This window comes from Mustela putorius, unplaced genomic scaffold (genome assembly GCF_011764305.1).
Source record: "Mustela putorius furo isolate JIRA1106 unplaced genomic scaffold, ASM1176430v1.1 tig00000139_pilon_pilon_pilon, whole genome shotgun sequence".
In the NCBI taxonomy this organism is placed as follows: Eukaryota; Metazoa; Chordata; class Mammalia; order Carnivora; family Mustelidae; genus Mustela; species Mustela putorius.
Genome location: NW_025421293.1, coordinates 13,878,660 through 13,903,259, shown reverse-complemented (window position 1 = coordinate 13,903,259; position 24,600 = coordinate 13,878,660). Strand labels below are relative to the sequence as shown.

The window sequence follows — 24,600 nt, the reverse complement described above, 5'->3', positions numbered from 1 at the left end:
GGGGATGTGGGATAGCAGATGGTCTTGGGGTGCTCTCTACAACACGAAGAGATGTCTCGTTTTGCATCGGGGGGCACATTCCCATCACCTGCGTTAAAGGACATGACCGAGGCTGGGGTGCTAGGCTGGTTCCTTTTGAAGAACATGGGACTCTTGATCTCCGGATTGTAAGTTCAAGACCCAGGTTGGGCACTTAAAAAATACATACATATATATGTGTGTGCATGTGTGTGTGTGTATATATATATATATATACACACACATATATATATATATACCGGGCTGTCGGCACATATGGGAAAACTGAGGAAGAAAGGCCGCACAACTTAAGTAGGACGGCGAGAATTCGAACCCAGTGTCAGAAGTCAGGTCGAGAACCTTCTGTTGAAAACAAGCCCCCGTGTTGTTCCGACTGAGGGAAAGTACATCTGCGCAAGTACAGTCTGAGCCTCGGTACCCAGTACACACCGACCCCCACCGTACCCCGCTCGGACCGCGGCGGGGCCGGCGCTGGCAGGTGCGCCCGGATGTGTCCAGCGCCGGCCCCGCCCCGCGGCGGCAGGTCCCGCCTCAGAAGCGGCAGGCCACGCCCACCACGTGATGCGCTCCCCTCCCACTCGCGCGCGGCTCTTCTGAGGGCTGAGTCCTCCGCGGGCGGAACCATGGTGCCCCCTGAATGGGGGAAGACGGAATTACCGCCGCCGCCGTGGGCTTGGGAGTATGATTCATGCGACTCTCCTTCATGGTGCTCTGACGCCGGACAGGCGTCTTTCCAGCAGTGCTGGCCATCTCTGGGCCGCCGGGAGGACCTTTTCTATTTTGGAATCGTCCATTCCTTTGCCCAGTCAGTAGACGAGTCTAAAAGCGCACGCGAAGAGGGGGGAGCTTACTCGTGTAAGCGAGGGTACCTGTCTAGCGAAAGGCTATGTCACGACCAAGAGCGTTCGTCGAGTTCGTAGCTTTTTCTAGGGTGTCCTGTAGGGCTCTGTGCTCATGCAATTTCAGTTACTAAGCCGGTCGCTCGCTCCTCCCTTGGCGTGGTCAGTGGTTTGGCCCCGCTGCGCAGCGCCCGCCGGGAGAAGCCGGGAGCGGCTGCCACGTTGGACGGAACCACCCGGCAGCACAGACGGGGGGAGCCGCAGCCCCCTCGTGAGTCTGCGGACTGAGCCCCGCAAGGGTGGTGCGAGGCTCCGAGCGCGCGCGTGTCATGGGCGCGCTGCTATCGCCGCCAATGCACACGCTTGCGCCTCCGGGGCCCCTCTGGGCAAGCTGCGAACATCAGGGCGTGGGCGCCCCCCCTTCTCGAGCCCCGTGGGACGGCCCGCCGCACGCACATGGCCCGGCGGCAGGCGCCGCGCGGTGCGACCTGGGAGAGTCGGAAGCGCGGCGAGGCCGGGCGGGGCGGCAGCGGCGGGCCCATGCAGGACGCGGAGAACGTGGCGGCGCCCGAGGCGGCCGAGCCCGGGGAGCAGCAGCAGCCGGCCGCAGAGCCTCCGCCGGGGGAGGAGCCGCCGCGGCCCGCGGGGTCCGGCGCGCAGGAGGCGGCGGGCGGCGAGGACGCAGAGGCCGGGTCGGAGCCCGACGTGCTGGCCAAGCCGGCCGAGCCCGCGGCCGACGGGGAGGAGAGGGCCGCCTCGGCCCCCGGCTCGTCCCCGCCGCCGCCGCCTGAAGAGCCCCCCACCCCGGCCGCGGGTGAGGCCCCGGCGGAGCAGGCCGGGGACGCGGCGGCCGAGGCCCGGTCCGAGGGGGCGGGCGGGGACGACGGCGGCGCCGCCGACGAGCCCTCCTTCAGCGACCCCGAGGACTTCGTAGACGACGTGAGCGAGGAAGGTGAGGCGGCGCGCGGGTGGGGGGTTGTCAGGGGCGTCCCCGCGCTGCAGCTGTCCTCCCGCGCGTAGGGACGGCCTTCTGTGGGGGTCTGGGTCCCCTTCCCTGTTTCCTCTCTCCGAAAGAAGGCGGGGCGGGCCTTTTGGGCACAACTTGGGAGCCTCTGATGGACACCGGCACCAGGACTTTGGAGGGTGGTGATGGGGGACAGCGCGCAAGCTGGATCCGCGACCGTGCGTGGCAATTAGGATCAAGCAAAGCGGGACGCTCCACGTGCCTCACTATCGCGGGTGACAGTTCCTTATGTGCAGGCCCCGGGTGCCCCGAGGGACGAGCCACACTTGTCAAACGCTTGGCACCAAGTTCGTGTGGACACTTTCCCGGGTTCATGCGGTGCTGTTCCTTAAACAGGTTGGGGCAGAGTCGGGTTCCTCTCTGCCCCTGCTGCATGGAAGCTTCTGCCTCCAGAGAGTTCCTTCGCAGGACTGCTGAGTCTCCTCCCACATTCCTGTTTAGTCTGTTAGGTCTGTAGGTAGATCACTCTCCTCTTTTTGGCAGATAATCTTTTCTGAATTTAGTGTCACTCACTTAGCTTGCTTTGGTTTCCTGTTTACCTTGATTCAGTTTACAGGTGTTACGTTTGCTTTTGTCCCAAGAGCTTGTCTCCCAACGACTTCTCTAGGTGGCTAAGCTCATTTGTTTTTATTCATTTATGTTTTGTTTTTAGCTGTTTGAGTCCTCTGAGCTCTGAGGACATCAGTGAATTCCTCTACATTATAGTAAGTTAGGAAGGATGAACCATCAGCAAAATAGCTCAGGCCACACCAAGAAAATCAGATGTCACATTAAGATACGTTTTTTGGGGGGCGCCTGGGTGGCTCAGTGAGTTAAGCCTCTGCCTGTGGCTCGGGTCATGATCACATGGTCCTGGGATTGAGCCTTGTGAGCCCTGAATCAGGCTCTCTGCTCCGCGGGGAGCCTGCTTTTCCCCCACCTTGCTTGTCTGCCTACTTGTGATCTGTCAAATAAATAAATGAGATCTTTAAAAAAACAAAAAAAAAGGTACTTTTTTTTTTGAGGTATTGTGTCTGATCACACTGAGACTGAGTCAGAATCAATTTCAAGTAAAACAAACAAAAAAAATGTAGGGAACCAACAGCATCATTTACTTTTTTTTTTTTTTTAAAGATTTTATTCATTTATTTGACAGATCACAAGTAGGCAGAGAGGCAGACAGAGAGAGAGAGAGGGAAGCAGGCTCCCTGCCGAGCAGAGAGCCTGACGCGGGGCTCGATCCCAGGACCCTGAGATCGTGACCCGAGCTGAAGGCAGAGGCCCAACCCACTGAGCCACCCAGGTGCCCCCATCATCTACTTTTAAACATACTGGTAAAGAGCTCGCTGCTGTTGTCACTATCCTTATAGTCTGTTTCGTAAGCGACAGCATGGTATGAACAGCAAGGAAGGCTGCACGGCTCAGGAACACTTGGGCCACTGGTCCTGCTGCGGTCCCCTACCTGCGAGAAAAGGTGCTCCTTGTGTGGGAGAATTTAGAAGGAGGCTGTGTCGCTGGGATGCCCACCACACTCTCCCACCCTGCTCAACTTTCATTTTTATTGCATCAGTTTTTCTTACATTTTAAAATCTTAAGTTTTGGGTTGAAAGTTCGTTTTGAGCCCCTGAATGTTTACTCTGCCGTTGGTTTTTTAAAAAGCAATTGTTTGAGCACAAGATTACTACCATGTGAATTATTCCCAGAACTGAGCTGTGTGACAGTCAGGATGCTAATGTGGGCAGAAGCCAGCCAGGCCAAGTGTCTGCTGGGAGGGCCTTTGGGGGCCGTTGTGATCCTGATACTTTAGCAGAATGCCCCAAAAGGCCCCTTCCCTGGTCATGGGGCTCTGAAACTGAGCACATCGCTATCTGGTTGTGGTCAGTGGCCCAAGGACATTTTGTGTTTAATGAGACCTGCCCTGCGGAGTCAGAGTGAGATGCAGAGGGTATGGGTGGGTTCTTTTGAAAGTGGACAGGGTCTCACGAAGAGGCCTCTTGAGCTGCCGGCAGCTCCAACGTGGTCATCCTGACTCCTGATTCTGAGATATTAGACTGTTGTCCCGTTGCCTTGTTCCTGTGGTCATCGGTCATCCTTTTAAATTTTCAGCTGCCTTTGATGATCAGCCAGTTAAATACATAACAAAATTTTTTTTAAAAAAGATTTTTATTTATTTGAGAGAGTGAGCAAGCGGAAGGAGAAACAGACCACCCCCCCCACCGACTGAGCAGAGAGCCCAACACAGGGCTCCATCCCAGGACCCTGAGATCATGACTTGAACTAAAGGCAGATGCTTCGCCGACTGAACCCCCCAGGTGCCCCCATGACCAAGCTCTTAACTCAAGATGGTTTCTTTTGCTGCCAAATATTATTTATCTTTACATTTGATATTTGGTTTAGAGAATTGCCTCTTCCTGTTTCTCCTGGAGCCAGGTTGGGAATCCATTCGGCAAGAATAACCTGGCACATGGGTTGGTGACGATGAAGGACACGCGTCTCTCCGTCGTGCAGTTGCTGTGTTTCTTCACTTGCCGAATGTGGGCACAGTCTTACAAACTAGACACTTAAAAGATTGTGGGAAGGAGGCCACTCTTTGTGTAAAAGCTGAACTTTTTATTGTAAACCTTGTAAATTCAGATCAGGCTAAACAGGCCACTTAATTGTATGGCAAGTGAGCTTTAAAAATGACCCAAGGAGCTGCATCCAGCCTCACCGGGAGGGCGTAGCTGGGACTCTGGTTGGCCTCTTTCCTTCTTTTTTCTCTTTGCTTGCTCTCAATTTTAGCCTTTTTGCAGTTTATGAGGCAATTCTTTTAATGTTTTCAGTATCATTTATGAAAGTATTTGAAATTAATTAGAGAGTTATAACAGGGCCAGCTTCTTGAAATTAAAAGAATTTTTTCCTTTCTGAAAGACCGTTTAAACTTTCTATTAAGGGAAATTTCTAGCACAAAAGTGTAGAAAATTCGTCTTAACTTGTGGGAATGAAATGCAGCAAAGGATATTTTCAGACGTGTATCCTGTTTAGCATGTTGGAATTAAGAGTAGAATTCAAAACTTGGAGTCATAATTAGGTTCCGGGACATACGGTACAGAAGTAAAAGCCACCACCAGTGCTGCTGTTTTAGTTTCGGGACTCTGGGCTACCTGGACTGAGGCAGCTTCATCTGACCTTGTGCTTTAATCTGCTTGAGCTCCTCCTGTAGCCAGTGCTTTGTAACTTTATAGCTTTCCAGAGGAGCTAACTGGGTTGAAGGTTTGTGCAGAGCAGATAATGAGACGACCTCCCCTGACACACCATTTGACCTCGGAATGTTGGTCCCTGTCTCCAGCAGCGGGTCAGGGAGTTCATTGGTGCTGGAGCTTCATGGTCCCAGAAGACTTCAAGGTCAGCAGTGGGCTGCGGATCAGACTGCCATGGGCCAGCGCCCAGGTGGCATCGCATCTCCTGGACAGAAGGCGGTCCTGTCCACTCCCACGCCTGCGGACTGTTCCCCCAGGCGGCTTCTGGTGTTCCTCTTTCTCCCATCCAGCCAGTTGTCTTATGGAAATGAAGCAAACCTAAGACATTTGAGTATTTAAGATTTGGATTTTATGATCTTAATTTTTAGGTGACATGAACATAATTTTCAGTTTTGTGTTTGGATTTTCAGTTTTTGAGTATAGTTACCAACATAATGGTTACCATGTACTGCTTACTGTGTCCCAGGCACACTCCTGAGCATTTGTGGGTTCACGGTCTGAATGGCTGGGGCCTCCCCCGCTCTCTCCGGGAGGCTCTTCATGGAACGAGGACACCGGCAGTAGGAAGGGGCATCACTCTGCTCTCAGGCGCTTGTGGGTTGTCTCCTCTCCTTGCTTGCAAAGGCTGTTGTACATAGTGTTGGGTCCTGTTGGGTTTGAGTTGTTTTGTCTTAACCTGAATGAGGAGAAAGTGCCTGCTTATGCATTTGATTCTGCGTGGGTCAGAGAAGGCTCCCTGCAGGAGGCTGTGGCCCTGCTTTTCCTGGAGAAAGGCCCCGCCCTCTTTGTTGGCATTTGGTATTATTTCATCTCTAAAAAATTTCATATGAAGTCTTCCATTATTTTCAGGAATGAATGGATATATCAGTGGACAGAAGGGGCATGCAGAGTTAAAGTCTTCCTCACTTGTTTAAATTTTGATTCAGTTCAGGGCCATGATTTCTTTTTGCTCACAGTGAAAGCATTTATTCATTTTTTTTTACTTCTTGGAAATTTGTTCAACGTGCTAAACTAACATAGTAATATTTTGCTTGGTCCAAAAAAGTTCATTTGTCCAATTTCCTGTCCATACAGAGCTGCTGGGGGACATTCTCAAGGACCGGCCCCAGGAGGCCGACGGGATCGACTCGGTGATCGTGGTGGACAACGTCCCTCAGGTGGGGCCCGACCGCCTGGAGAAGCTCAAAAACGTCATCCATAAGATCTTCTCCAAGTTTGGGAAAATCACAAATGATTTTTACCCGGAGGAGGATGGGAAGACAAAGGGGTGAGTGGTGGCGGTCCCGTGGCTGAGGTCCCCATGGATGCACACGGTGCACGCCTCCCCCAGTGGTTCTGCTCTTTTTTGATTCCCCACCCTTAGCTTAGGGCTCCATACCCTTGGCAGGAGAGCCCGTGGTTCTGGAATTCGGGCGTTGTGGGTGGGCTGCTGAACTCTTAAGAAATCAGAGCTTTTTCTTTAAATCTTGTGCCATCAGAGCGGTAATTGACATAAGATGCCTCCTGGATAAGGGGACCAGCAGACTGGAAGCTGGCAGGATTTCAGGAAAATTCTGTATATGGTATCTTACTGATTCTAAAATGAGCTTTTTGCCCCTCTGACATTTTCACATCTCTGAAATGGGTGGGGACGCTTCTTACAGTAAAGGCGAAAGCTGTAGTCACGGCTTCATTAGCAACTTCTCCCTTGCTGTTACCTCAAGAAGCGCATCTGTTAAAATTGGTAGTGTGAGGTCCGTGTCCTAGAATTTGCTTTTTAAAATCAGTGTGAGGTTTTTGTAAACATAACTTTGGTTTTTTTTATTTTCGGTGCTGTGTCATACTCTCGTATCACGAGGCTGTTCCATCACTTGATGTTGCGAATGTCGCTGTTACCCCTTTTACCCCTTTCGAACACTGGGAGACAACATGGGATTGTGCTTGGGCAGTTCTTACTGGTTTACGTGACCAGCAGAACACGAGTGTTCTTTGCTGTGCTGAAAGCCCTTGGGACGTTTTTCCAGGAGAGTGTTATGTGATACTGGTCTCTATACAGATCATCTTTTATGGGACAGGAATGAGAAGATGATAACGTTGATGCTTTATTTATTTATTTATATATTTTCAGCGTAGCAGAATTCATTGTTTTTGCACCACACCCAGTGCTCCACGCAATCCGTGCCCTCTCTAATACCCACCACCTGGTTCCCCAACCTCCCACCCCCCGCCCCTTCAAAACCCTCGATTGTTTTTCAGAGTCCATAGTCTCCCGTGGTTCACCTCCCCTTCCAATTTCCCCCAATTCCCTTCTCCTCTCCATCTCCCTTGACACCTCCATGTTATTTGTTATGCTTCACAAATAAGTGAAACCATATGATAATTGACTCTCTCTGCTTGACTTATTTCACTCAGCGTAATCTCTTCCAGTCCCGTCCATGTTGCTACAAAAGTTGGGTATTCGTCCTTTCTGATGGAGGCATAATACTCCATAGTGTATATGGACCACATCTTCCTTATCCATTCGTCCGTTGAAGGGCATCTTGGTTCTTTCCAGTTTGGCGACCGTGGCCATTGCTGCTATGAACATTGGGGTACAGATGGCCCTTCTTTTCACTCATCTGTATCTTTGGGGTAAATACCCAGTAGTGCAATTGCAGGATCATAGGGAAGCTCTATTTTTAATTTCTTGAGGAATCTACACACTGTTCTCCAAAGTGGCTGCACCAACTTACATTCGATGCTTTTTAAATTCAGATTTGAAACCACCTAGGGTAGCTTTTAAGAAACCATTTTGTATTAAAAAAAAAAAAACAACTGCCAAATGCTGGTTATGATTCTTACGTTTTCTGTCTTAGAAATCAGGTGGAAGGATAACTTCTTTTTGACCAGCGGTTTCTTGTGTTTGTTACTCTGAAGCATCCTCTGAAAGCCTTTATGATTTTGCTTTTTATAAAAGAATTATTTGTGGGGGGGAGGACCAGAGGGAGAAGAGAGAAGGGGTCCCAAGCAGATGCTGTGCTGAGGGTTCGGAGCCCAACATGGGGCTCAATCCCGCAACCCCAAGATCATAACCTAAGCCGAAACCAGGAGTCTGGCGCTTAGCTGACTGCACCACCCAGGCGCCCCTATAATCTTGCTTTTAATAGGCAATATCAGACTATACATGTTCTCAGATTTTCTAATGGCTTTATTTGAAAGCTGCCATGTGATACACTTGCGTAGTCTTAAAGTGCATAATTGTGTAAGTTTTGACATGTATACATCCATGAAACTGCTACCACAGTCAAGATAGTAAACATTTCATTAGTCATCTGTTGTCTGATTTGTGATTGTGGCATTAGGGACTTTGGGTCTTCTGTTAGGATTTTGTGTATGTTTAGGGAACTGCTCCACCAGTGACTTGACTCTCGGGGATGTGACAGTAGATGGGTCACAGGCCTTAACGGTGCTTACAAGTCACATGCATGGTTTTGTTGTGTTGAGCACAGCCTGCCTGGTCTTACAGTTTGCACTTGAACTCTGTCTCAATTCAGGTATACGTTCCTGGAATATGCATCTCCTGCCCATGCCTTGGACGCTGTGAAGAATGCTGATGGCTATAAGCTGGACAAGCAGCACACGTTCAGGGTCAACCTCTTCACGGACTTTGACAAGTAAGTGCCAATGGGTGAGAGCCTGGGCCTTCACTGGGCAGGAGAGGCTCCGCATCTCTGGGACTATGCTGGTGACCCTTTGGGGAACTCTCTTCTCCAGGCCCGCCACCGCGGGCCCCTGTTCCGCTCCAGCCCCTGACACTCCTGGCCACCAGCACCCCGAGCCCACTTTTCCCTCCCCTGTACCTTCCCCTGAGGGGTTAAGGGGCAGCACCACACAGCCTATGGCCAAGAGCCTCCAATGTCGTCGTGTATGTGTCTCTTCCTGCCTCCCCCCCGTAGTTATGCTGTGTGTTGCTGATTAGTTCGTTTTTCTCTTGCAGGTATATGACTATCAGTGATGAGTGGGATATTCCAGAGAAACAGCCCTTCAAAGACCTGGTACGTGTGTGGGACCTATACGTGCTTGAAAGGAAAGCTGTGCAGCCCTGTGGCTTGCAGGCTGAGCTCCTTAGGAGTTGCTGCTGCCGGCCCAAGTCGCTCGGACCTCCAGGAGCACGAGGCAGGAATATGGCTTCTTGGATGGAAATTGATGGGATGTCCTCTATCCCTTGCCTTTGGTTCTTTTTCCAGGGAAATTTACGGTACTGGCTTGAAGAGGCAGAATGCAGAGATCAGTACAGTGTCATTTTTGAGAGTGGAGACCGTACTTCCATATTCTGGAACGACGTGAAGGATCCTGTCTCCATCGAAGAGAGAGCGGTGGGTGTTTGCTGCCACATGGGGGCTGACTGTGTATTTCCGCAGCGAGGTGGGTACCCGAGCAGGTGAAGTGTCGTGTTCTTCCAGAACGCATCCCTGAGAACGACGTCCTTCGTTCTGGCTTTGAAATAAGCCACAAGATGTGGGAAGGCTTCTTGTGTTTTCTGGTTAAGAGGGAGGAGTTGATGCCTTGCAGAAGGAGGAGGCTTTGTGCTGTGTGCTGGGGTCACTTTCACACGGGCTCTGACTTCTCCCACAGAGGTGGACAGAGACATACGTGCGATGGTCCCCCAAGGGCACCTACCTGGCCACGTTCCATCAACGAGGCATTGCTCTCTGGGGCGGAGAGAAGTTCAAGCAAATCCAGAGATTCAGCCACCAGGGGGTTCAGCTCATTGACTTCTCGCCTTGTGAGAGGTAAGCAGGGAGGAGAGGCAGGTGGGGTCCGTGCTCGCTTCGTGCCGGCCTCTGTGCTAATGGTACAGCTCGGATTTTGCAGTAATTTCAAACCTAACGGAAGTATCCCAGGAGACACATAGGAGGGGCTCGTGTGTACCCTTTGCTGATGTTCCCTGCTTAGCGGGTTTTGCTTTATTGTTTCTCCGCCAGACACACATGACTTGGTCCCGAGCCACTGGGAATTAGTGGAAGCATGGTGTCCCCACCCCTCCGTGCATTTCCAGTGGCAGGGAGAGCCCTTCACCTGTCCGCAGTGCTGGGTGAGGGTCCGACGTCATCTGCTGCTTCTACTTGAGTGTTACCTTGTTCCTGCATATCACTTGGTCTAGTAACGGCCTCTGGAAAGCTTTCGTCCCCTCAGTTCCAGGTCTAGTCCGGGCACGTGTCCTGTGCCTGTAACTTCATTCAATGGCATTTTCTCACGCGCGTGAGAGTGCAGAGGTCTGTGGTAGCAGGTGCCCTACCAGGAGCTTGAAGGAGCACTCCTGGGGCCCAGCAAGGTCCTCCTTCCTGGGCGCTTACAGATGGCCTCAGGGCCCAGCATGCCCTGTGGCACTGCTCTTTGTGTCCCCTGCTCAGGGCTGTCCCCAAGCCTTCCCTGTTGTGTCCCCTCCTCTGTCCAGAAGAGGTCGGCCTCCGACCACGTGGCCTGACTTCATCGTGAGGTTGTGACAGCCCCCCGCGTCCCCAGGCTCCTGAGACATGGCTCTCCTACATCTGCTCTGCTTTTGAGTTTTTTGGTATAAGAATCTCCTGACACCAGGAAAACTAGAGAGAGGACTTTTGTAAGGTTTATATGGTAAATATCTAGCTTTAATGATTTCTCATTTTGCCATTTTTTTTTAAAAGATTTTATTTATTTATTTGACAGAGAGAGATTACAAGTAGGCAGAGAGGCAGGCAGAGAGAGAGAGAAGGAAGCAGGCTCCCTGCTGAGCAGAGAGCCCGATACGGGACTCGATCCCAGGACCCTGAGATCATGACCTGAGCCGAAGGCAGCGGCTTAACCCACTGAGCCACCCAGGCGCCCCTCATTTTGCCATTTTTAATTCAAAACGGTTTAGGGCAGGGATGCTTTGGTGGCTCAGTTGGTTAAGCATCTGCTTTCAGCTCAGGTCTTGATTCCGGAGTCTTGGGATTGAGTCCCGTGTCAGGCTCCCTGCTCAGTAAGGGGCCTGCTTTTCTCTCTCCTCCTCCCTCCTGCTCTCCTCTCCCTTGCTAGCTTTCTCAAATGAACAAATAAAATCTTAAAAGAAACCCTATCTGTTGGGGCGCCTGGGTGGCTCGATGGGTTAAAGCCTCTGCCTTTGGGTCAGGTCATGATCCCAGGGTCCTGGGATGGAGCCCCGCATCAGGCTCTGCACTCAGCAGGGAGCCTGCTTCCTCCTCTCTCCGCCTGCCTCTCTGCCTACTTGTGATCTCTGTCAAATAAATAAATTAAATCCTTAAAAAACCCCAACAAAAACCCTACCTGTTTTGGGCATTTTGGACAAGTGCTAGGTTCCTCTAGGAAACAGGCATTGGACCGGGTGAAGGCGTGCGTTCTCTTTGGTCATGGTTCTTTCTTCCCGGCCGGCAGCCCTGACCGGTCCCCTCAGCATCTTCTAATGTGCACGTGCACCCACGTCCGGCCCTAGCACCCGTGTGTGCAGTCCGTCTGTCCTGTGTGGCCCGCCCTTCCCATGTGGCGCTTCGGTGCTGGCTTGTGAGGAAGATGGGGCCGCTGGGCGTGCGTGTCTGATGCTTCCTCAGGGCAGCCCATAACTGGCTCCTTCCATCCTTGTGTTTCCGTGAACTGTGACTTCTCCATGATGGACGGTTCTTAGTTCTGATGAACTCATTTTTCTGGCATGTCTTCTTGGAGTTCTCACGACTTCACAGGCACTGGCACCTTCTGGGGACAGGACACCTGAGGTGCTCCTTACAGTGGCCGTGTGTTGTGACCCGGTGTGCGTGGAGACTCCCAGGCCCTGTGTGTGGATGGCGAGTGTGGGGAGGAGCCCCCTCTGGCCGGCCGGCAGCTGCTTTCAGCTGCGTCCCAGACTCCTGTGGTGTCTTTGGTGTGCATAGACCTCTCTTTGCTCCAGGACAGCCCCCCTGGGCCGTCTTCCTCAATGTCTGTCCCTGGTGCTCCCAGGAAGCCCTTGTGTGAGGCAGCAGCGCCTGCTTCGTCCTGCAAAGGGGTGTGAAAGGACTGTTTTCCAGATAAGCAGTGAATCAAGCTGTTTCTGTCATTCTGCGTAGCCATGTCACATTGATGTAGACATCAGGGATAGGTCTGTAGGGGGAACTTCGTAACTTGGGGGTGCGGGTGACTCCAGCCCATCGGGAGGCCCGCGGGGCACCTGGACAGCGCCCATCCTCGGCCTTTTCTCCTTGAGTTTGCCTCTCCCTTTTCCTGAGTCCTGTTCCGAGGGGGCCCTCTGGCTTAAATGGTTGTGCTGTGTGTCAGCAGAGTGAATGGGGGCCCTGGGCGTAGACAAGCCAGCGTTGGGAGAGTGAGAAGCTCCAGGCACAGAGGTTGGCCTTGCTGGATGAGTGCTGGCTTTTGAAATGCACGTGGCCAATCTGTTTCCTTCCTTGGGCCAACTAAACATTGACGAAAATCAAGAATTGCACCCCAGTCCGTCTGGAACACACACAGACTTTGGTTTGGTATCTGCTGGGTCTGTCAGTGTCCTGATTTTGTGGAGAAAGCCTTCAAGGGGGCCGCCCCTGGAGTGCCCTGGTGCCTCGCAGATGGTCTGCTCCATGGTTAGAGCAGTTTGTAGGGGGAGAGCCTTCCCGGAAGACAAGGTTTGGAGACCGTGCTGAGTCTGACAGCTGTTCCTAGGCCTGGCGCCATCTGCGGTGGAGGCTCGGTGGGCACCGGTGCTCACCTCGCCCACACACAGTGTGATGTGTGGGGAGGAGAAGGTGGGACGGGGAGCGGGATCGTCAACAGTGTTCCCTTTGTGACAGGTATCTAGTGACATTCAGCCCCCTGATGGACACTCCGGATGACCCTCAAGCCATCATCATCTGGGACATCCTGACCGGACAGAAGAAGAGGGGTTTCCACTGCGAGAGTTCAGCCCACTGGCCGATCTTTAAGTGAGTAAATGCCGTGGCCCGTGGCAAGCATGTGGGAGCCTTCTCTGCTCACAACAGGGCCTGACACTTCTCTCCTCTCTCAGGTGGAGCCACGATGGTAAATTCTTCGCCAGAATGACCCTCGACACTCTTAGCATTTATGAAACTCCTGTAAGTGACACGGTTTCCTGGGGGCATGGTCTTTCCCTTGTCTTGCGGGCGAGGGGATGGGTAGAGCAGTGAATGTCTGTAGAATGAGGGGAGCCCAGCCTTTCTGCAGTTGCCCCTTTCCTGTGGCTGCCCTGATGTGCCTGTGCTGTTGCCATCAGTCTGGGACGGGAGGAAACAAACAGAAGGGCCTTTGGAGATGGGTACTTTGCTGCTGCGGGTGAACTGTTCCCTTGCTGTGTGTCTCCCGCTGGGCTTACTTGCTGGGCTCATTCCAGAAACTCTTGTTTCCTTTTCAAGAAAATGCAGGTGTGTTATGGAGAGAGTGGCGTGATTTAACTCCGTTGTAACCCTTGCTTTTCCGCAGTCTATGGGCCTGTTGGACAAGAAGAGCTTGAAGATCTCCGGCATAAAGTGAGTGAGTGTTGTCGCAGGTGGGCGGTAGGAGCGGGTGTCCCCTGCTCTGGCACTCCGTGCTTCCTCAGCTGGAGAGGACACTGTGTCCTCATTCTGGTCCCCAAGGGCGGCATGGCAGGCCCCGGCCCACCACCACTGACCTGCTTGTTGTGACTATGTGGGGCTCACGGCCCACATTCCCTTCTGCATGTAGACCCTTTGTGCAGTCACAGGCTCTATTTTGTGTCCTACTGCTTCCTTGGGACTAGAGACTTGGGCTGCAGTCTTTGGGGAAGACGGGTGGAGGGCGAAGGGCTCCACGTCGCTGACAGGCTTCTTTGAGGTTTGCTGAGTGAGCAGGGGGCTTGGGTGGTCCTTGGTGAATGGCCCAACGCAGGCACACTCAGCTCATATGCCCCCTTGAGAGGGGCCTGTCTCTGCGGAGAGCTGTCAGTCATGCAGGGACATGAACGGTTCTCTTCGGGTTGAGTTCTCGGGTGCAAGGGTGGCTCATGATACGAGCTGCACCAGGAATTGGTTCCCCATTACCATCACAGTAGAGGGAGTCTGGTTTGTGAGGGCACCTGTTCTTCCCTGAGCGCTGGGGGGTGTTGGGCATCCACTGGGGCCCAGCAGCTGCAGGGTGAGGTGGGGGTGGCTCCCAGGGAAGGTGGCTGTTGCTGTGTGGCAGCAGAACGCCGGGCTGGTTTCTGGCCAGTGAGTCCCATCTCCGCTACTCTGCTCCCTTCCTGGCAGCATCCTAGCCACTCCTCAGTTGACGCTGTGTTCTCTTTGTCTTGCAGGGACTTTTCGTGGTCTCCTGGGGGTAACATCATAGCCTTTTGGGTGCCTGAGGACAAAGATATCCCGGCCAGGGTCACCCTGATGCAGCTGCCCACCAGACAAGAGATCAGGGTTCGGAATTTGTTCAACGTGGTGGACTGCAAGCTGCATTGGCAGAAAAACGGGGATTATTTGTGTGTCAAAGTGGATAGGACCCCCAAAGGGACCCAGGTGAGTGGATATCCCCGAGCAGAGGCCCCTCCTTCCAGCTCCACGCCCACCTCCTGTTTAAAGGGTGTCTGTGGCTTGTTTGTTTGCACCTGTGGCTGTTCTTCAGCCCGACTGGCTTCTTGGTATCCTCACAGGCCCGTGCGGCCCTTGCCACATTCTTTTTTTTTTTAAATTTATTTGACAGAGAACACAAGTAGGCAGAGAGGCAGGCAGAGAGAGAGAGAGAGAAGCAGGCTCTGCACTGAGCAGAGAGCCCGATGCGGGGCTCGATCCCAGGGTCCTGGGATCATGACCTGGGCCGAAGGCAGAGGCTTTAACCCGCTGAACAAACCAGGCACCCCTCTTGCCACATTCTTAACTGGAGAGTGTTTTCATCCTCTAGAAAAGCCTGCGTCCGTCAGCACCCCAGTGCCCCATCCCCTGGGCTCCCGAAACCTGCCGCTCCACCTTCTTCCCACACAGAAGTGTCGAGACACTTGGTGGAAATGAAGGCATGCATCGTGCGGCCTGGCCTCCCTCACCGAGCATGTTTTCAGGGCTCCTGTGCACTGTGGCATGTGTCTGTGCCTCGTTTGGGGTCAGTGCTGATTGGTGCTCTGCTAGGTGGCTGTGCTGGCCCGCGCGCATGTGCCTGTGGATGGACCCGCCTGTAATCTGCACCGTCAGGCTGTCCGGGATGAGGCAGCCTCCTGGCTTCTGTTTAATGCCCGTGTCCAGAAGATCGCTGCAGGGCGTCTCTCTCTCTCTCTCTCTCTCTCTCTCTCACACACACACACACACACACATGCACACACAAACACACATATCCCGGTGCTGGGCCTCCGGGGCGCTGCGGAGTTTGGCAGACAAGCTGCAGTGCGTAGCCCTGAGCCTCCGTGCAGGGGTGTGGCAGGAGGGCCGAGGGACCCTGCTGTCCTGCACCGGGATGGCACCTGTGGGTGCCTCTGGTTGTGCAGGGTGCTGACTGGAACCTCCTGGGCCGAGTTCCGTCACTTAGATACTCACACACCTTTACTGAGTGTGCATGTGTCCCCTTCCGTCCTGTTCTGTTGTAGTTGGGGTACGTTTTTCTCGCGCTTTCAGTTTCCACAGTATCACCTCCATGTTTTCTCTCCCTAACAGGGTGTTGTCACAAATTTTGAAATTTTCCGAATGAGGGAAAAACAGGTGCCTGTCGACGTGGTAGAAATGAAAGGCAAGTTCCATGTGGTCCCTGTGGTCGGTGGTCCCCGTGTGCGGCCCTCTGGGCTGCCCACCTGCACAGGTGGCTGCAGCCCTGACTGCGCGCACTGTCCCAGGCCTCAACACAAGCGTTTCCATTCGGGCTGCCATGCGGCTTGCTCTCTCTTCACACCCCTGTCGGGTTGAGGAGCCAGGGTCCTGGCCAGTTTCCTGCTGAGAGATGCGCGGGGAGTGGGTTTTCCTGATGTTTACAGTGAGCGGCAGTAGAAGGGCTTTTCACGTGACAAACAAGTTCTCGGGTGATGAGAGCTTTGTTTTGGTCCTAAAACCGAGTGGGTGCTCTGGTGCCTCAGGTGGGAAGTGGAGCCTGCGTCTTTGGGGGGTTTTATGTCTTAGTTGTGTTTTGGTCTGGAAGGGAGAGGAGGACAGAGCAAGAGGGTATGGCCTGGGTGCTCTGTGCTGTCAGCCGCAGGGGACCGTGGGGTCCTGTATGGAGAACAGAGGCGAGCGCCAACAAGCAGGGTGCACTTAGGCGGCATTCCTGCCTGGCCAGGCTGGTCTCACCCAAGTTCCCGCGCCCTCCTTCCTAGGCTTCCTGTTTGGTTTAACAAACTTAAGGATTTTTAGTGTTTTCTTTGGTTGAGGGGAAGGCTGTGCAGGAACATTGATTGGGAACGTTACTTTGTTACATGACCAAAAAAAACATGAGACTTAACTCTTTCTTGATTGCAGAAACCATCATAGCCTTTGCCTGGGAGCCAAACGGGAGTAAGTTTGCCGTGCTGCACGGGGAAGCTCCGCGGATATCCGTTTCCTTCTACCACGTGAAGAACAACGGGAAGATCGAGCTCATCAGTGAGTAACCTTGCCCCGTTGATGGGCGCATGGGAGGGAGGACCGATGGACGCGCCCTCTGGAGGGCCACTGCACACACTTTTTCTGCTGGCTGGGGGCGCTGCTCAGGCTGTCCCGCAGCCAAGAGGGCCCTGTGGCTCTGGCTTTCCTCGTGGTGGCTGCACAGGCTGTGGCCCCTCAGGGAGCTCCCACCAGGCTCTCCAAGAGAGGGTTTCTGAGCAGATACACTCTCCTTCTCGTGGCCACAGCTGTTGTCTCTTTCCTGGGGACCCCGTCTTGCTGTGCTCTGCTCCGCTTGCGAGGGGTCCCGCCCTCATTCCTTGGCCTTTCTCGATGACCCACTCCTGCCTGCTGCAGGCCCTTCCAGGGCGTTGCATACCGCGGGGTGAACAGCTGTTTTTGTCATGTGGGGACCTCAGCAGTGGAAACGGGCTGTGTCCCCATACCCAGCAGCTTGGGTGCTGAGCTTGTCCCGAGGGAATTCTGGGAGCTCAGCGGTGTTTCCAGGAGACAGGGAGGCTGTCCCCACACCGACTGGACTATTAATTCCCTGTGACGTAGAAGGAAAGAGGGGCCGTTCTAGGCTGCCAGGAGGTTGGCACTGTCTCTGGTTAGAAAGCAGGTTTGTGAATAGCCAGTGTAGACACGCCTTTCTCTCCTGAGGGCTCAGGTTGCCCACTTGGAAGGGTGACCATGTGGGGCCTGCTGACACGTCCGTGGCCGTTCAGGGACATCTTATGGCTTTCTCTCCCACCTTTATCTCGGTCTGAGAGTCCTGCCTGGTGGGCTGTGCTGCCGTTCCCCATCTCCCTGTCACTCTTCGGCCCCGGTCTGTGGATCCGCTGCAGGCCCAGGTCGGGCTGGGGTTCACTTTGTGCCCTTGACTGGAGGCCCGAGGGTAAAGGCTGAGTGCTGTCTGCTGTCCACAATCTCTGTGGGGTCCTTGTTGGATGGAGGCAGGCTGCGCGTTGGGAGAGATGGTGGCTTTCACGTTTTTGACTGCAGCATTTGAGAAAAGTGGTTTGAGTCATGGGATGGATGGATCGTAGGCTTTTTTGGGTCCTGTGTCTCTGCACTGGGTGAGAGGGCGGGTTCCTTGCCCTCGCGGAGACCCTGCGACCGTGTTTATAGTGACTCCTCTGTCCAACTTCCCTGGGAAGTTTTTGAACGTGAAACGTTAACTACAAGCAGGAACGTAGCTTTAGAATGCTTCCTCTCTTCTTGAAGTGTATTTTGTGACAAAGTGAACTCGGCCCAGGGTTTTCCAAAATCATGCTCCTGGGCACCGGGCTGGTGTGGGGTGCACGTGAGAACGTACTGCACAGGGCAGCGTGAGCCTGTCGCCTGTGCCAGCCACACCCTGCTTTTGGCACCTTGACAGACACTTAACAGATGCCCTTCTTGTTTTCAGAAATGTTTGACAAGCAGCAGGCAAATACCATCTTCTGGAGCCCCCAGGGACAGTTCGTGGTGTTGGCTGGCCTGAGGAGGTGGGTTTCTGCAGCCTGATGCCTTGTGCTCGTGGTGCCCAGTGCTCTGTGGGCCACTATGGGGCCTGATTTGGGTCCCTGTGGGTCACGGCAGTGCCTCCACACGGTGATGGAGCGTCCTCGTGTGAGAGGGCTGTCCTGTACTTTTGGTGGATGGGTTTATTGTGTTTGCATGTTGCCCAGACTTGGGTCGAAAGCAGGTCATGAAAGCAGTGCGAGTGTTTTCTGTCTGGAAGATGTGGGAGTGTTGCAATGTCCTCATGGTTGAACAAGATGTCTTCCTGGCCGGGCAGTGAGCTCAGTGGGAAACCCGCGTCATCTCGCGGGAAGGCTGTTTGAGCAGACGGATGGGTGCGAAGCTGTCTCTGCGGCGTGAGCATGAGTGTGGTGGTGTTTACCCTCCATGCCCGTGCTCACCCGCTGTCCAGCTCTACGGGAGCCTGAGGCGCCCCTGTCCGTGGGTGCGTCAGCAGAACGCACTCAGAGTTCCTGCTTTCCTGACCTCGTGGGAGGCACCTGCTGTGTTTTTAGATAATCTGGGGCACACACAGGGGGCTTCCACGTGCATTCCCCACGGAGCACTTCCTCCTCAACGGTGGGGCTCCGAGTCCACACCTGAGGAGCCTGAGGAGTAGGACGCCCGGAGGCTGTGGGCGCGCTGACTACTCTGTCTCCCCAGCATGAATGGTGCCTTGGCTTTCGTTGACACGTCGGACTGTACGGTCATGAACATCGCAGAGCACTACATGGCCTCCGACGTGGAGTGGGACCCCACTGGGCGCTACGTTGTCACCTCTGTGTCCTGGTGGAGCCATAAGGTATGGGGCCCTGTGTGGCCTGTGTGGTGTGGGACCCCGCTGTGCTGGGCCTTGTGTGTCCCTGCCCCCTGCCACACTGGGTCTCTGTGAGGTGGGTACTGTTAGTCACGCTTTGCTGCCCTGCGTGGTGGCTCCGGAAAGCTCTTCGGCATCACCCCTGAGATGGCTAGCTTTTCCACGAGCTGGTCGGCGTTCCTTGATTTCCCTTTCCTGAGTTGGACCGCGTCTCAGGCCGGTTGCAGCCCGAGTCCAGCCCCCTTCCTCTGTAGCAGGAGCTGGGGGCTTTTTTGGGTGTGCTTTCTCCCCACAGCCGGGAGCTCACCCACACGGGCCTCGGAGGCTCAGAGGCGGGGGAGGATGGGCCGTGCTGTATGTGCACTTTCCCAGTAAGATCATTTTCCCCTTAAGAAGTCCACGGTTTTGGACCCCCTTTATCTGGCACCCAGCTTGCCAGGCCCTCTGCGGCCTCTGCTCGCCTCTGCTCACCTCTGCTCATTCGGCATGACTGTGCGGCCCGTGCTTGCGCCTCTCCTGCCCAAGTTGCGGTTCCCTTGTGTGTGTGGGGTTTCTGCCTCAGGGCTCCACTCTGCCGCCCTGCTCTGTTTTCCGGGTGCTGAGGAGCACCAGGTCCCATGAGGCCACTGTTTACAGTGTGTTTCTTCCTTTTTCCTGTGAGAATGTGGTGTCATGTGGGCTGGGCCTTCTCTGGTTCTGCGTGGCACGTGGTCCTCATTCAGTCGGGCTGGCTGGGGGGACGAGTGCCACGTGGGAGCCACTGGAGAGAGCTGCTTGCCTGAGGGTCTGGGACTCCCTGAAAGGACATGAAAATGTGTGTGTGCACGTGTCATCAGTCTCAAACGTCTGTAACTTGAAAAACTTCAAAAATGCCACACTCATGAGTGTGAGAGGCTGTGTCCAAGGTGGTTCTGTGTAGTATGCACGTGCTGGCGGGTCTGCAGCCGTGTTCCCACGCTCAGTGCTCCTGGGCTGCTGGTGAGCTCCGCCAAGCCTTTTTTTTCAGCCGAGTCTTTCTTGCCGGTAGATATGCTGAGACTTGAACCAGCTCATGCACATGTGCAGAGCCTGAGCAATCAAGACAGCGTGATTCTGTGTGACGAAGCACAAATGTGTGGGAGCTCAGACCCCACAGCCATCCCTGAACACTGTGTCTTGGAAAGAGTCTGTGTGTTGGGACCAGTGTGTAGACCGTGCCCGTGTGTGCAGTGCTGTCTGGTGCTGAGATCCTGTAGACCGTGGGCCAGTGTCTGGCACCCCAGGCTCCTGAAGGGCCCGTCCGCAGCAAGACGGTCCCGGTGCCATTCCCTTTGTCAGGAAAGACACCCGCTGAGCGGGACAGCGCGTCTGCTAATGCAGTAGCTGGGTTCTGGCAGGAGCACCCATGCTAGTGGCTATGGGGCTGCACTCCATGTCACCTCCCGTCGGGCCTGTGGATCGTGTTCCCGGGCTGTGGGCGGGCGCGCCTCTCCATGGTCTCCCGGGTGCCGACGGCGTAGCTACGTGAGGGCTCCCAGACCATGTGGACGAGATGCTTGGTGTGCTGGGCTCTGGGAGGGCGCAGGGCCAGGAGCACGTCCTGCGGGAGTCACAGCGTGAGCAACACAAGGGCCTCTGCCCCCTGCAGGTGGACAACGCTTACTGGCTGTGGACGTTCCAAGGACGCCTTCTGCAGAAGAACAATAAGGACCGCTTTTGCCAGCTGCTGTGGAGACCGCGGCCCCCCACGCTCCTGAGCCAGGATCAGATAAAGGTCTGGGACCCCCAGGGCCAGGGGAATGTGGACGCCCTCATGGCACTGACAGAGTCTTCTGTCAGTGTTCGGGTGGTCATGCCTGAGGAATGGAAGCGGGATGTTTGGGGTGCCCTTTGAAGACATGCAAGAGCCCTAGGGGCCCCATAGGAAGGAGTAGTTGCAGGGTCATATACGTGGGTTTGTAGGTCGTGGCCAGCCGTGTCCTTGCCCTTCGAGGACACTTGCACTGAGCGGAGGGGATGTAAGCCGTGCCGGCAGTGCTGGGAGAGGGTGTCCACGTGTGTGTGGTCACGGTGAAGTGTGCTGCCGGCGTCAGGGCCGAGCTTGCTGGACATGGCTCCCGTGAGAGGCAGGCGCTCCTGCAGTGAGACCTGCAGGCGGGCGCCGGTGCGTGTGCTTGAGGGCACCTCTGTGCTTGTGATCCTGAGGCTGTCGCACGTTGACAACTCTGGAGATCCTTTGAACGTTTCAATCTTGAGTGTCTTGTCTTTGTTTTTGTTTCAGCAAATTAAAAAGGATCTGAAGAAATACTCAAAGATCTTTGAACAGAAGGATCGTCTGAGCCAGTCCAAAGCCTCAAAGGTTAGTCCTCCCGGACTGAGGGAGGAGCCAGTGTCAGGCCTCGTGGGGATGGCGGCATGTGCCGCTTCCGTGGGCAGACTGGTGGGCCCGGGCACACTTCTCCTCCAGATGTGGGGGACGCAGGGTTGGTCCGGGTGAGGGGAAGGAGGAGGAGAGCACGTGTCCCCATTCCTGTCCCAAGAGCCTCTCTGAGTAGAGTGGTGCTCACGGCACCCAGGGCTGGCCACGGTGAGGGGTCTGTCAGCTTCCCCCAACTCCATGCACAGGAACTGGTGGAGAGAAGACGCACCATGATGGAAGACTTCCGAAAGTACCGGAAAATGGCCCAAGAACTTTATATGGAGCAGAAGAGTGAACGTCTGGAATTGCGAGGAGGTAACTATGAGCCGAAGACCCATGTTTTTAGAGCATGCGTTAGCGGAGACGTTTTTCTACCCTGTCGTGTGAGTGTTCTAGTTAAATGTCGAGTGTTGTAAAGATCCTTAAGTTGTCAGGGACTAGAGTTTCCCACGGCCCCAGTCATCTGCAGGGAACCTTCCCGTGTTCAGACTGGGCTCTCCGCTAATGCGGGTATGTGGACGTGGGTGTGAGTGTGTGTGCACGCAGCTCACCCTCCTCGCCTGCTCACAGGTGTGGACACGGACGAGCTGGACAGCAATGTGGAGGACTGGGAGGAGGAGACCATCGAGTTCTTTGTTACTGAGGAGATCATTCCCTTGGGAAATCAGGAGTGACCCGAGCACTGTGGTAAGATCTCATCAGGTGGGGATGAGCAGGACCCTGATATGTTGTGTGGTCCCTCAAGTGAGGAAATTCCCAGGGCCACATCCTTGGGGTCAGGATGTCCCTTGTGTAGCACATGTAGGGGGCCCCTTGCTCATCCTGGCTGTCAGAGCTGGAGCTCTCCTCTGAGGGCAGCAGGGCCTCGAGTCCCAGATTTATGGCAGGGCGCCTTGTGAGTGGGGTCTGGTTGTGGATGAGGACACAGGCTGGGGAGGAGAAAGGAGGCCGGCCATGGACCATCTCCAGATGTGTAGCTGGGAGATGGCCTCCGTGTGCCTCGCAGAGCCAGGAGCCTGCAGAACCCGGTCAGTCAGGCGAGGCAGGGTGCTTCTCAGTTGAACGCATGAGGACCCAGAGTCACCTACGGGGCGGGTCCTCAGGCGAGGCTCTCGCTGTGGAGGTTGCCCCCTGTGGCATCTGCTCCTGCTCGTCTTGGGCATCAGGTTGACACAGACCTCCAGAGTCCCTTCCAGATGCCTTCTGAAACCATGTAGTCAGCAACAGCCCATCAGGGCACGCTGTCGGGGGTCGCTATTGCTGACGTGCCTCTTGTCAAGGTGCGGAGCAGAGAGTGAACGCCTGCTCCCTTCTTGCAGCATCCCTGCGTCGCGTGCTGGAACCAGGTCGTCCTTCTGCAGGAAGCCTGCACGATGCCTGAATTCTTACCTGTGCTTTCTCTTGCTCTAGACTGTGTGCCCGGATGACCCCATCTCCACACATTACTGTGCCTTTAGCCCCTGGTCTCCATCGCAGGGGCGGATCGAAGGCACTGCTTTAAAGTTTTTCTTGTTTGGGATTTTTAGAATCACACCACCAGTGTTTGTTCCTCACACTTGTGCGCCTCTGCGGGGGCCCTTCCTGTCCTCCTGAGGTGCACAGCCAAGCGACTTCCCCTCAAGGACTGGTCCTGCCCTGCGCGCGGGCCTGCGTGGTTGTGTCCCAGCTGCGTCCCAGGCGCGCAGGGAAGCTGCGCCCTGCAGGCGCCGTTCAGGTTGTGCCGGCTTCTCAACGGGCTGAGCGTGGAAATAAAAGCAAACCTGTACGAAAACGCTGTCTTTCTCCTGTTTGTACACGTAGATAGCGGCCTTGAATCTGGTGCCTGTCCCCCTGCCCCCGGCCATGGCAGCAGTCTGGGCTCAGCATGCCCACTGCTGCTGGCCCCCGAGGCCGACTTGGCGAGGAGGGAGGCCTTCATCCTTCTGTGGCTGTGTTTTTCCAGCTGAGCTCTGTAAAGTACAGTAGGGGCCCTGTCCCTGCAGAAAACGGGCTTGTCAGCTGTTGTTTTCTATGCTCATTTCACCTGGTGAGAAAAACCCCTCTAGACTTTTTCTTGGAGTCGTGCACGTCTGAAGTTGTCTGTGAGAGTTGTCACTTCAGCCACTGTTGTGTGGTGCTCTGAATATCTAACTTCACATTCCTCCTGGAACGGGGGCAGACGAGGACGTGTAACCTTGGCCCTTGTTTATTTGCAACATCTGCTATGGTCAGTGCCTTTCGGCTGCCGTGGTTGCACTTCTTTCTGTCTGTCCGGGAGTCCGATGCTTGACATGGGCAACAGTGAAACATGGAACGGGTACGCCACAGACGCCCAACTGGGGCTCATATGGACCTGAAAGGTTCTGGGATTGGAGGCTAAGCTGTCATCTGCAGGGCCCGGGCAGTCCCTGACCCATGGGGGCTGCGCTGGAGGAGCAGGTGGGCAGCCTGCCATGACCCCGGGCCCGGCTGCGAGGCACAGTTGGTGTGCCGTTCCCGGTTCCAGCCGTTGCCATCCTGGCTCCCGTCAACACGTGGGTGCCCCGTGTTCGCGCTCACATCCTTTAAACCTCAGCCTGCTGAGCCCTAGGCTTTACATTTGATGGTGGTAAGAAAGAAAAGTTCCAGGCTTTGGTCGTTTTCCCAGATTTTTAACAGAGCTTTCAAAAAATTTACTTTTGATTGTTTTAAACTTGTTAGTTGTAATTGTTTTACATAATTTGTTAATAAAAGAATTTCCGAAACACGTGTGCTTGTTTTGTTCTGTTCTGCTCTAGAAACAGGTTTCCCAGGCCAGGCCCAGGCAGAATGGCCTGACCTGTCCTGCGTGTCAGGGGCGGCCTCTGTGCTCTGGCTTTTGGCTGGGGCATCAGGGTGGGTGCAGCCCCAGCTCCCCCAGCATGGACCAGCCATCCTGGTCCTGTCTCCAGAGGAGACCTTTGCTCTCTTGCGGGAACTAGAGCCTTGGGCTCTCCGGCATCTGCCTGTGGGTCACAGGTTGGAGCCTTCGTGGAAGGGAGATGTGGGCATCACCCTGGGCAGTGCTCTCTGTTCCCCTTGCGTCGGTGGTGGGGCGGGGACGTCCTGGTGCTCAGCGCTGACCTGCCGCCCGGAAGAGAACAGGGCCAGGCTGGGACAGCTGTGCTGACCTGGGGGGAATCACTTGAGCTCAGGCCTGGCCCCCACTGCTCCACTGACCTCTGCACCTAGCACGCGGCTGCAGTCTCCCAAGCCAGATTTCTCAGGCGCAAACTTACTGGATCTGGCCTCTGAGCGACTTTCATCCAACGCAGGAGCGGC

General features: G+C 54.7%; 1 protein-coding gene across 2 annotated transcripts; it reads left to right on the top strand.

The window, feature by feature from the left end:
• Window positions 1-1,369: 1,369 nt before the first annotated feature.
• On the top strand, window positions 1,370-23,092 carry EIF3B (eukaryotic translation initiation factor 3 subunit B). Of its 2 annotated transcripts, none has more exons than XM_045075175.1 (19): window positions 1,370-1,830; window positions 6,195-6,387; window positions 8,633-8,752; window positions 9,076-9,133; window positions 9,326-9,454; window positions 9,714-9,871; window positions 12,875-13,006; window positions 13,090-13,156; window positions 13,521-13,567; window positions 14,353-14,563; window positions 15,686-15,758; window positions 16,478-16,600; window positions 18,012-18,090; window positions 18,770-18,908; window positions 20,551-20,676; window positions 21,184-21,261; window positions 21,528-21,636; window positions 21,892-22,008; window positions 22,732-23,092. In XM_045075175.1, the coding sequence occupies exons 1-18, from the start codon at window positions 1,419-1,421 to the stop codon at window positions 21,993-21,995; spliced, it is 2,358 nt and encodes a 785-aa protein (XP_044931110.1). In that variant the 5' UTR covers window positions 1,370-1,418; the 3' UTR covers window positions 21,996-22,008; window positions 22,732-23,092. The 2 variants fall into 2 exon arrangements, with proteins under 2 accessions (XP_044931110.1, XP_012903214.2); XM_013047760.2 differs by having other exon boundaries at window positions 22,641-23,092.
• The last annotated feature ends 1,508 nt before the right edge of the window (window positions 23,093-24,600 follow it).

Excerpts from the sequence above, each read along its gene's own strand:
- EIF3B (XM_045075175.1), top strand. The coding sequence starts at position 1,419 with ATGCAGGACGCGGAGAACGTGGCGGCGCCCGAGGCGGCCGAGCCCGGG. Across the intron at positions 13,157-13,520 it reads TTAGCATTTATGAAACTCCT|TCTATGGGCCTGTTGGACAA; the intron begins GTAAGTGACACG and ends GCTTTTCCGCAG. Across the intron at positions 14,564-15,685 it reads GGACCCCCAAAGGGACCCAG|GGTGTTGTCACAAATTTTGA; the intron begins GTGAGTGGATAT and ends TCTCCCTAACAG.